Source organism: Ovis canadensis, chromosome 13 (assembly GCF_042477335.2).
Source record: "Ovis canadensis isolate MfBH-ARS-UI-01 breed Bighorn chromosome 13, ARS-UI_OviCan_v2, whole genome shotgun sequence".
NCBI classification, from domain to species: Eukaryota; Metazoa; Chordata; class Mammalia; order Artiodactyla; family Bovidae; genus Ovis; species Ovis canadensis.
Window position 1 is genome coordinate 69,705,880 of NC_091257.1, and position 12,292 is coordinate 69,718,171.

A 12,292-nucleotide genomic window follows, 5' to 3' on the forward strand; every position below is an offset into this window, starting at 1 on the left:
ATCCTGCTGGGCATGGAGCCCGAAGCGGACTGAGTTACGAAAGAGCAAGTGTTCAATATGGGCTCCAAGCCAGCGTGTCCTGGATGACTGGACACGCAGGGCTCCCCAGCGACACGATCCAGACGCACGTTCACTCCCTCTCAGCCCTCGGGAGCTGGAGGTTTGTTTTTCTTGCCAAACAACTAGGAAACGATGCTCCGGGTGACAGTATCCCACGGCCTGCTGTGAGCTCTCACAACTTCGTAATTTCTGAACAAGGACTATCCCAAACAACCCCAGGAATCTCTGAACTTGAGGACATTGGAAGTGGCGTGTTTCTTCAAACAGAGGAATTCTCTTTGAGTCATTCGCTAAAGAATGCTCTTAACCTTTAGATGTGTCCACAGAGAGTTATTGAAATTTACAATAAACCCACCTTTTAACAAAGAGCTAAAAATGTTTAAGTCCAAATAATGTTGCACTTTTTCATAAGCCTCAGTACAAAATTTACTCAAACACTGGGGCTGTCTTCCACTTTATGTTTCTAGGATAACAATGTTTCTTTTTATGTATTCTTTTGCTACATTGTTTTAATAATCCCTTTGAACCAAGTCTTTTATCATAAGCTGCCTCAGATATTTTTGAAAGTAGGCAGTGTTTAAAATCCACAGATGATTTCTTCTTGGGGCACTGGACAAGCTCGCCTGTCATAAACAACTATAAAATTGTACACAATTTGTCAGGCGATTGTTTTCAGACACAAGACAAACCACAGTGCACACACCACGGCCCCCGAGAGCAGGAAAGTCACAAGGTGCGGTCTGCTGTCACCCAGTGCTCTATTTGGGGACACTTTCCTCGTTGTGACATTAGGAGCTGGGGTCTGAGCAGAGCTTGGCTACTCCAGTTGAGGAAGCAGAATTCAGAGCTTGGGGCTGAAGGAGTGGCTTTAATCTGCAGATTCGGGTGCTGGGAGGGTAACCTGAATGGTGGGGTCCTCAGAAGCCCACAGGGGTCTCTCGTAAGTTCTGGGCTGGCTGGGCTGTGTGCACACACTGTGACCTTGATGGGCTTATGGGAGGGTGGCTGGTATCCTGGCTGACCTGGAAGGGAGAGAAGTCTTCCTCATATACCAAGCATCCCACTGAGATGCCAGCAAGTCTGCACCTTAGGAATAAGAACCATGCCCCAGAGTCTAGACCCACCCTAACCAACCAAACCAAAAATCAAATGGACAGCATCCCCCAAAGAGCCTGATCCAGTCGTAAGTCCTCCCAGTGCAGGAGGGTGCGGGCTTTCACTGACAAGGTGTGAGCCAAGCCTACACATGGAGCAAAGGATTAGACAAAACCCAGCAGCCATCTGTGATAAAGCTCTCAGCAAAAAAGGCATAGAAGGCAACTTTCTTCACCTGATTAAAAATAAATTTACTAAAATTTAAACTAAAACTCTCATATTAGTCCCTTAGTTGTGTCTGACTCTCTGCAACTCCATAGACTGTAGCCCACCAGGCTCCTCTGTCCCTGGAATTCTCCAGGAAAGAATACTGGAGTGGGTAGCCATTCCCTTCTCCAGGGGACCTTTCTGACCCAGAAATTGAACTCAGGTCTGCTGCATTGCAGGTAGATTCTTTACCATCTGAGCCACCAGGGAAGCCCTCAAACTTAATTATAAATACTAAAGACTTCCTCTCTAAGATCAGTAGCAAGGCAGGGAAACTTTCTCCTCCACCCTTATTAAATATCATACTAGAAGTTGTAGCTAGACCAATAAGGCAAGAAAAAGAAATTAAAGATTTGGAAGGGGTGAAATAAAACTTCCTCTATCATAAACAACATCTCTGTTGACACAAAAAATCCCAGGGAATGTATAGAGGGATTTCTAGAATTAATAAGTGTACTTATCATGTTTGTAAAATATAAGGCCAATAACTAAAAATCAATCACATTCATATATACTAGCTGCAAAAAATAGGAAATAGAAAAAAGATTTAAAGTACATATATATATACAATTCTCCAAACATGAATAATTAGATATAGACATAACAAAATATGTGTAGGATCTGTATACTGAAATCTACTACCATTGAAAAAAATTAAAGACCTAAATAAATGCAGTGATGCACCTTGCACATGGATTGGAAGGCTCAGTGTTAAGATGTCAAGTCTCCCCGCGTAGATCTATAAGTATAGAGGAACACAATCCCAGCTGAAACCCTGCAGGTTTTTTGTAGATACTGAAAGTCTGATTACGAAATTTATGTTGAAAAGCAGAGGAACTAGAGTAGCCAAAATGCTTTTGGAAAAGAACAAGTTTGGAGCACTTGTGCTACTCGAAAGACTTTCTATAAAGCTGCGGCGATCAGGAATGTGGGACTGGGGATGGTACAGGCACAGAGACTAAAGGGACACGTGACAGTCTGGATATAGCCCCAAACACAAGGTCAGGTGATTTTTTATTAAAGTACAAGAAAACTCCAAAGGAGAAGAGACCATCCTTTCACAAATGGTATTGATCATTTGGGTAAGTATATGCAAAAATTACCTATATCTCACATTCTATAGAGAAATTAACTCAAAATGGATCATAAGCCATGATCCATGGCTTATGGATTCCAGAAGATACAGATTCAGAAGATACAGTATTCCAGAAGATGAAAAAAGAAAAACAGCTTTGTGACCTTGCATAAGCCGCTAAAATTTTTGATAAGTTAGGTTTTATCAAAATTCCAACCTTTTGCTCTGTGACCTGCAGCATTGGGAAAATACAAAGACAAGCCACAGAAGGGGAGAAAATATTTGCAAATCACATCTCACAAAAGACTTAGATGCAGAATATATATTTAAAACTCTCAAAGGTCAACAATAAGAAAACAAACAACCCAGGACTTCCCTGGTGGTCCAGTAGTTAAGAATCCACCTTCCAAGGTGGGGGAAGCAGATTCAATCCCTGGTTGGGGAACTAAGGTCCCATACGCTGTGGAGGAACTAAGCCCAAGCATCACATCAAAAGTTTCCACATGCCGTAACCAAGACCCAGTGCAGTCAAATAAATGAATATCTTAAAAAAGAAAACAACCCAATTTTAAAAATAGCCAGGTTCTTCCCAGGTGATTGAGTGGCTAAGATTTTGTGCTCCCAATGCAGGGGCCAGGTTCAATCCCTGGTCAGGGGAACTAGATCCCACATGCCACAGCTAAGAGTTCACATGCCACAACTAAAGATTCTGCATGCCACACCTAAGAGTCAACACAACCAAATATATATATTTTAAAATAGGCAAACTACAGGAACAGACACTTTTCCAAAGAAGATACACAGCACGTAACTGCCGGAAAAGATGCTTAATATCATGAGTCATCAAGGAAATGCAAGTTAAAATCCCAGCAAGATACCACTACACACCTACAGAATGGATACATGACAAGCAAAAAAACAAACAAGCCGAACACCAACAGTGCCTGGAGCCGGCTGGGATGCAGAGAACTATCTTTCCACCATGTTGCTAGTGGATGGTCAACATGGCACACCCCCTGTGGAAGGTCTGGCAGCTTCCTCCGAAGTTAAACACACTTCCGGTGTGACCCAGAAATCTGACTCTCATATTTACATGAGGAAAAATGAAAGCATGTGTTCACACGTTGGCCTGCACATGAATATTTGCAGCAGGTTTATTCATAATCGCTCAAAACCAGAGACCACCCAAAAGGCCTTCAAACAGTGAGCGGTGAGCACATGGTGGAGCATCTGTACAGTAGAGCACTCCTCCACACACAGAAGGAACACGCTACTGACCCAGGCGATGGCACGAGTGAGTCTCAGGCATTACGTGCTCTAAGAAAGCCAGACCCACAGGCTCAGTGTACCTGGCATCAGAGGGGAGGTTGAGGGCAGGGGGTTGCAGAGACTCCTTTGTGTGACAGGACTGTGCCCTGTCTTTGGAGCCAGTGGTTACGGGCTTCTCTGTATTTGTCAGAAGTCATAGATGTAAACAAAGGCAAATGATTTTTCTGGATGTAAACTTTAGTGTTAGCTGCTCAGTCCTGTCCAACTCTTTGCAACCCCATGGACTGCAGCCTACCAGGCTCCTTGGTCCATGGAATTCTCCAGGCAAGAATACTGGAATTGGTTGCCATTCCCTTCTCCAGGGGATCTTCCCAACCCAGGGAATGAACCCAGGACTCCTGCATTGCAGGTGGATTCTTTACCATCTGAGTCACCAGGGAAGCCTGGATATAAACTTAAGCCTAAGAAAGAAGACAAATGGAACTGGTATCTGATCATTTTTCCAACTTCTCCAAAAGTGACCTGGTCTGGGTCATCTTGATCACGCACGTGGACTTCCTAACCATCCTCCTGAGTCCCCACTGTGTCAAAGAAGCAGGGAGAATGGTTGTCTGAAGTGTAAGCCACATGGCCTCTTGCTCAGAGTCTCCAAGGGGCCCATTTTCCCAGGATAAAGGATGTCCTGTGTCCTCAAAGCTATGGTTTTTCCAGGAGTCATGTATGTATATGAGAACTGGACTATAAAGAAAGCTAAGCACCGAAGAAAGGATTCTTTTGAACTGTGGTGTTGGAGAAGACTCTTGACAGTCCCTTGGACTGCAAGGAGATCCAACCAGTCCATCCTAAACGGATAAATATCAGTCCTGAATATTCATTGGAAGGACTGATGCTGAAGTTGAAACTCCAGTACTTTGGCCACCTGATATGAAGAACTGACTCATTTGAAAAGACCCTGATGCTGGGAAAGATTGAAGGCAGGAAGGAAAGGGGAGGACAGAGGATGAGATGGTTGGATGGCATCACTGACTCAATGGACACGAATTTGGGTAAACTCTGGGAGTTGGTGATGGACAGGGAGGCCTGGTGTGCAGCAGTCCATGGGGTCACAAAGAGTCAGACACGACTGAGCAGCTGAACTGAACTGAACTGTGTCCTCCATGATCACTCGTCACCTGTTGCTCTGCCCTGGGCTCCCTTGCTCTGGCCGTGTCATCCCAGCAGGTACTGTGTACCTTCTGTTCCCGCTCTGGAAACTTCTTCCCCAGATGCTGTCATACCTGCCCTTACCTAAGATCACAGCCCCACTGCCTCTCCTGTTCACTTGTACTTATTTGTGTTGCCACTTGTCTGTCTTCTCTGCTGGGAGGCACACCCTTTGGGGAGGTTCTCCATAGGTCCCTCTGTGTTTGGCAGGTGGTGCTGGGTGAGTGGGTATGGAAGGGGGTGAAGGGGGAGGTGTCATCACAGAAGACATGGGAATTCTTCAAGCACATGGTGCTGCAGATTCCTGGCTCAGGGGCCCTCAGGCAGCGAAGGCTTTTCAGGGGAGCTGGGCAGATGCTCAGTCTGGTCCCTGACCCTACAGGTGTGAGAACAACGCCAGGCTCGGGGGTTTCTGGGGTCTCCTGCAGGATTCTGCTGTGTGCACACAGACCTTGAGGTGGGACTGGGTTATGACCATGGGATCAGCTCCCAGCTCTGGGCAGGGGAGCCTTCTTGGGGGCAGAAGGTTCTTGTTGCCCCTAAAGGTGCAAATCAGAGAACCTGTCTCTCCTTGAAGCTGCCTCTGCTGCATGGGGTGCTTCAGCCCCATCACTCCTGGCCCACAGAGTAATTGTCACCTCCAGCTGGTAATTGAGGAAACCGAGCCACAGAAGGTCACATCTGTAGCCTGGCCCTGCAGCTGGTCAGTGGAGAAGTTGGCGCTTAACCTTGGATCCTGGGCTGCCAAAGACAAGAAACCCCAAAAGAACCCCTCCCTAGCAGCTTGGGTGCACTGGCCCAGCTCCACCTGGTTCCCTGGCCCTCTCTCCCTCTGGCTCCAGCCATGGGGGATGGAGCCACCCCCACAGGTGCACGTATGTGACATCCCCAAAGGGGGCAGGGGTCATAGCACATGGGCGCTCCATCTGGGCCTCTTGTGGGAGCAGAAGGACAGGGCAGGTGTAGGCCTGGCTTGGATGCCCCCACCCTCTCTGGGCCTCAGTTCTCTCTCGGGGTCCAAGGAGCCTGGCTGCTTCCTCTGGGGGGCCGTCCTGTCACAGGGGATGGTGGTGGCCAGGTTCAATGCTAGGGCGCTGCCAGGTTAGAGTGGGGATCTTAGGGAGCAGGCAGCCCCCACAGCTGTGAGCTTGGTACCATGGTCTCCCCCAGAGGGCTGAGCATCTGCCTGGCTCCTGGGGTGATGGGGGGTAGGATGAGCAGCTGCCTGGGGAATTCGAGTTCCCCAGAAATGACCCTCGGACCCTTTGGTACTTTCCTGTCCAAAGGCACCCCCCAGCCCCCAAGAGGACTTGGCACCCAAACTGCCTTCACAGGGTGAGGCCATGGACTTGGCTTTAACCTCTGAGGGACTCATGGAGACAGTGTATTTTCACCAAAATCATCCTTTATCTAAGCCCTGTGAGTTTTGATAATGTTCCATCAGAGCTGGCAGCACCCACAAGACACAGAACATGCATTGCCCACCACCAGTACCCCTCCCCTCCCCGCCCTGTGCCCGTCACTTTCCTTCCAGAAAGTCACATGACTGGAGTCATACAGTTGGAGCCTTTTGAGACTGGCTTCCTTCCTTGGCACGGTGCATTCACTCGTGACCACCGCATCTTCACCACAGCTTAGAGACTAAGGCAGGCTGGAAATCCCGTCTGACAGGGGCCTGGAGCAGCCAAACCCTAGACACACAGTCGGGGCTGGGGGTAGGGGCAGCTGGTGTCCAGTGGGGATGCAGTCTCCCTCAGGGACAGTGGGGAAGTCCCCATCTGGAGATGGGTGGGGTGGTGGTCCTTTAAAGATGGAGAAAGTGGTAAATTTCACATTATGCGTGTTTCACTGGAACAGAAAAAAAGGAACAAAAGCTTGTGATTCCTCTCCCTCTCGAAACAAGCTATCAGACAACCAGACGGAAGCCTGGCTGCTTCTCTGGTGGTGGGATGCAGGCCTCCAACCACCTGAGCAGGTTGACACCCTCCTCCCCTCACAGGCCCTGCCCCACCCAGTACAACTGTCCTGCTGGGGCCCATGGGTGACTGTACCATGCTGGCACCAAAGCTAACGGCTGGAGTCCTGGTCCCCCTGAGCTGAGACTCTGGACACGAGGGATGGGCTGCAGTCCCCAAGCGCGTGGGTGTCTCCTGGGATGACTGCTCATGGGGGTCCCTGCCCCACTCACTGCCCCAGACTCTGTCCTTGTACAGAACCATAGCACAGTCGCCAAACCAAGAAGTCCCACTGCATGCTGGGACATCACTAGTGAACCCAGGACTGCACCCCCGCTGTCTCAGCAGCAGCATCCTTTTTGCACCTGGGTCTGATGGGAAACCCAGCCTGGTGCTCAGGGGCTATGTCTTCAATCCCCTTAATACAGGAGAGCCCCTTGGCCTGCCCTGAACTTCCATGACCCAGCACGTTGTGAGTGCTGGGCAGATGCTTCTGGGGGAGGAGCTGCATTCTGGGCAGTGAGTCCAGCAAGAGGCACCAATCTTTGGGGGCACATCTTTGCCTGTTTCCCCAATATAGCATCACTCTCCTGGGGCCCTGTGACTCGCCAAACTTCAGCCACAAGTGTCAGCATCACTGAGGTGAGCTGGCTGCAGGTGGAGGAATGGGAGATTGATGGATGAAAGGGGAGCGAACAGGTGGATGGATGGGGGCGTGGGGAGAGGGCACAGCACAGCTGGTGGCACAGGACAGAAACACAGAGAAAATGATCCATGGCCTGATTTTATTGGAACCAATTTTCTTCCACTTTGTGGAGACAGGTCTCGGCGGCCTCTGCCTCCGCAGATCATGTCAGACTTTAATGGCCTTGATGCTCAGGAGGCTGCCCAGAGTTGATGTGCCCATGGACATGAGCCCCTCCCGCACAAGCCACACCCAGGGCCAGCTGCCCCTTCTGAAGCTGGGCCCAGCCCATCGTGAGGAGCAGTGCTACCGGCACTGAATGTGAAAGAGGCCATCTGTGAAGGCAGATTACAGGGGTACCCCCCCCACCCCCCATCGCCCTCAGCCTCGCCGCTGCTGCCAGGGCCACAGGTCCTGGAAAATGGTAACAATGAAGTGATTACCCAGAGCCCTCCCCATGCTGATGCAGGTCTGATGGGTGATTCCAGGGGAGGCTGCTTTAATGTGGCCTTGCGGGTGGGAGCTGGATCTCTAACAAAGGTACACATGCCCCGTGACCCCTAATTTTCCTCCCCAGGGCACCGTGCATGCAGAGGGGCTGCTCTGAGCTGGGGCACCGCCTAGATATTCGCCATCCCTGCTCCTAGAGCAGCAGGTCCCGGGAGGGGGACATCTACCTCCCCCTACCCCTACCAAGCATTGGGAAGATCTACCCCCCTCCCCAGCTTTGGGAAGACAGGATTTACTAGGGGATGGAGATGTGGCAGGGGGGAGGGAGATACCACTACCCTGTAGGATTGAATCCAGTCCCCTCTGGGGCCCAGAGGAGGTGCTGGACTGTCCCAGAGCAACGGGGCAGGCTCCTCAGGCTCCACCTCCGGGGCAGGCTCCTCAGGCTCCACCTCCCAGGCTTCCCTGTTGACCAGGGGCCCTGGATCCAGGGCCTTTGCTGGCCCGGGAAGCCCTGTCCTCACCATGAGTTCCTCTCACCTCGTCCACTCAAACCACACACTCGGAAAACTCCCAGCTGTATCCAGCAATGGCAGCTCCAAGTTGCTCAGAAATCTCACCACCGAAGCACCTCATTTCTAAACACTACTTCTGTTTGCAAGTGTCCAGGATGGAACCTCACAGGATGGAGGGCTGACAGGACTGGTGGGAGACACTTGGGCTGGGAGGGGGCCCCAGTTTTGGAATGAGTGGTTGTTTTGATTGGCCCACCTCTCCACACTTCCCAACATAGCCCATGACAGGGAGACACATGGATACAGGTGCCCAGCCCCTCTCTGCATAGATGTCACTGTTTAAATCAGTGGACATTGGCCCAGATTTGCCAAGTGGCCCAGAAGCCCATGTGGGGAACATAAAATCCCCTGGGAACCTCTCCTGGGACAGTGGATGGTGCAGAGGGACAAGAGGGGAGGGGGCAAGGCCAGGGCTGAGCTTCTCCATGAGGAATGTTCCTTCAGGCACACAGAGCAGCACACAGGAGCCCAAGGAGCCTCGCAGGAGCAGTTGGTGTCAGAAGTAAGTGTGCCTCTAATAACTGGCCCATCAGCCTTTCTCGAGCACATGGCCAAGGCCATTAAAGAAAAATGGAAACTCCGCTCTCTGAGGTCTCGGAGCCAGCAAGTGCTTAGTAAACGCTCAGCAGTGCTACAGCTGGGGCCACAGATGCGGTCCTTCTGTAGTGCGAGCTCCACAGACACTTACCTAGTGGACGAGTGACCAGGACACAGCTCGGGCCACATCAGCATGGCAGCTTCCCACCAAAAGGATTCAGGGAGGGCCCTTTGGGAAGCCAAGCCAAGTTCCTGGGGCGTCTGACCATGTGGCACTAACAGAGGGTAAGGGTGCTTAAGAGAGGTTCTCTCTGTGGCTTTGTTTTCTTGATGATCCGACACTGGCTGCTCCTGGACCAGCCCACAGGGGTCTAAGGGGGAGGGGGTCTCAGGGGAGCATCTCCTGGGTGGGCATGACTGACCTGCTCCACCTTCACAGCCAGGTGTCGTGGCTGCTGTCTCCCAACTCCCCAGCCCCAGCACAGCCTGCAAGACCCCAGAGGAAGCCGGAAGGTAATTCCCACTCTTTCACCACACGCGCCCTGGTTGCTCCTGCCTGCAGCGCCTGTGACTCATCTTCCTGCTACACGTGGCTGCTGGGGGCCCCTCCGCACAGGAACACCTGGAGCCAGGGCAGGCGAGGAGCCTGGAGCTTAATTCTGCCACTGGCTCCATCTCGGCAGTGGCCTGTGGAGGGTCAGTTGCAGCCCAGGATAGATGTGCAGATGGCATGTTCCCCACCCCCAAGCATGCCAGCTCCCGGAGCCCGGCACCTCTGTCACACTCAGAGGCAGCAGCATGGGTTCTACTGAGACGCTGTTGATGACTTGGGCATGAAAGGACAACCAGACAGGACAGCCAGTCTCTCTGGCCACTCCCACCCCGACCTGGCTCAGCCCAGACCCTCCTCTCCCATCCCACTCTGGGGTGGAGGGAGCCCCCGCCCTTTCATGGCTACCCGCATCCTGAGGCCACCATATCCTTCCAGGTGGTATCTCTTCCCTGACTTGCTCTGGTGGACACGCTGCTCCCAGGCCAGGGCCCTGCCTGAGAAGCCGTCTCCCTGGGGCCGGAATCCCCCTGCCTGGCTGAGCCAATGCCCAGGGAGGTCTCCAACCTGGGTCCCCACATGCTTCACCCAGACCCTCTGAGGGCGTTGGTCACCCAACTCCAGGCCCTCCAATCTGCCACCAGGCCCAATACCTTAGGATTTTCCAGCAGAAGCAACATCACCACCACCACCAGGGACAGCGCCTCTGACTGCTTCTACCTGCCAGGAGCCAGACAAGGGCTCCCATACCTTCTCTCTTGAATCCTGTACCTTCTGAGACCAGGGCTGTGATTGCCCCATTTCACAGATGGGAAAACTGAGGTTAAACTAAATAACCAGCCCAAGACAGCATCAGGCCAGGAGACACTGGGGGAGCAGTCTGGGTTAGGGGTTCTGCTGTAGAGGAGAGGGACCACACCTGTGGGGAGCACAAAGCCTTTCGAGAAGCTGATGGGAGGGACTTGCTCTGGAAAGAGGACGCCAGCACACACATTTGCCTTACACCTCAGGGGCTCTGGGGATGGCTGAGGCCCATCCACGGAGCCTCGGCTTCAGGGAGGTTGGTAATCTGGGCTTCCAGCCCCTTTGATGGAAGGAGGGAATGAAATAAGTGGGGCTGAGGCCTGGCAGCCCTGGAGTAAAAGGTGGGAAGAAGCCGGGGGTCAGGCTGCTCTCAAGTTCCCTGCTCCTCCCCCATCCCCACTCCTTCCCAGCTTCATAGGAATAAAATTTGAGACACAAAATTTTCTCCAACTTCCTGAACCCAGAGGACACACAGACAGGAAACTACTTCTGGGATGAGGCACTGAGGCTTCCCTGAGTGTCTGCCTTGGACCCTTGCTCCCAGGGGAGATCCCGGTCTAGTGCCCTCTGACTCCTGCCCCTGCCCCCTGGAAGAGGCTGCTCACCTGGATGACGACCTTGACTGTGGCAGTGCCCACGATGGGTGTGCATACCAGGCCGCCTGGGTGCTGGCCGTCGGCACTGCGGTTCTGCTGGCCCATGGTGAAGAGCATAGGCACAGCCAGGAGGCAGGAGGCCAGCCAGACGGCGCTGATGAACTTCTTGGTGCGGCTGCGGGACATGAGGGTCTTGGCCTTGAAGGGGTGGCAGATGGCCAGGTAGCGTTCCACGCTCAGGCTGGCCACGTTGAGGGCAGTGGCATAGGTGCAGGCATCTCGAAGGAAGTAGTAGCCGCGGCACACGGCGTCACCGAAGGCCCAGGGGTGGTGCACCCAGATAAAGTTGTACAGCTCCACAGGCATGGCCAGCAGCAGGATGAGCAGGTCGGACAGGGCGAGGCTGCCCAGGTGGTAGTGCACCGTGCTCTGCAGGTTCTGCAGCGACTTCTTGCGCGCCAGCGTGAAGGCAGTCACTGAGTTGCCCACCGTGCCCACCACGAAGAGCGCCAGGTACACAATGGTCACCAACACCTTGGAGTAAATGTCCGTGTTCACATCCAGGTCGCTGCTGGGGGCCGCTGGTACGGACTCCGACAGGTTGCCAGAGCCATTGCCCAAGCCGGGAGCCAGGAGCACCCCCTCCAGCACCGACGGCAGCTGCGTGAACGGGTGGTCGGTCCGGCCGACCCAGGGACCGGGCGCCGAGCTGTTGAGACGCATGTCGGGCGCTGCTGCGCTTTCCCGGTCCGCTGCTGGAAGCCGGGGGGAGAGGGGGTGCGTTTCAGGCAGGGACAGAATAGAGGGAGCCCGAGGGGTGGGCGTGAGAGGCCGAGGGGGCGCGCCGTCGAGCCGGGGAGCGCCAACCGGGTCCGTGCCAGCCTGGCGCCCTCGGCGCTCGCACTCACCGGGGGTTGCAGCTTCCCTCCGGGCTCCGCGCTTTCCCGGCTTTCTCCGAATTTTCGATCCCACGGTTCCTCGGGTCCCCGGGCGGCAGAACCGGTTCTCACGGAGAGCGCCCGGCCGGTTGGGGCTTGGGCTGCGCGAGGCAAGCCTGTGGAGCCGAGAGGAGCGCACGCCCGGCTGCCCGGCGCGCTCTCTTCTCGCCCGCGCTCTCCGCGCACCTCGCTCCGCGCACCTCCCGCAGCGCCAGCGCCCTCCCGAGCTCTGC

At 53.5% G+C, this 12,292-nt stretch overlaps 1 protein-coding gene across 1 annotated transcript in view; it reads right to left on the reverse strand.

Moving 5' to 3' along the window:
- Window positions 1–11,844, reverse strand: part of NTSR1 (neurotensin receptor 1) — a 46,744-nt gene extending 34,900 nt beyond the window's left edge. Inside the window, exon 1 of the mRNA XM_069548897.1 lies at window positions 11,131–11,844. Coding sequence (XP_069404998.1) covers window positions 11,131–11,844 — 714 coding nt within the window. The remainder of the gene's footprint in view (window positions 1–11,130) is intronic.
- Between the last annotated feature and the right edge of the window lie 448 nt (window positions 11,845–12,292).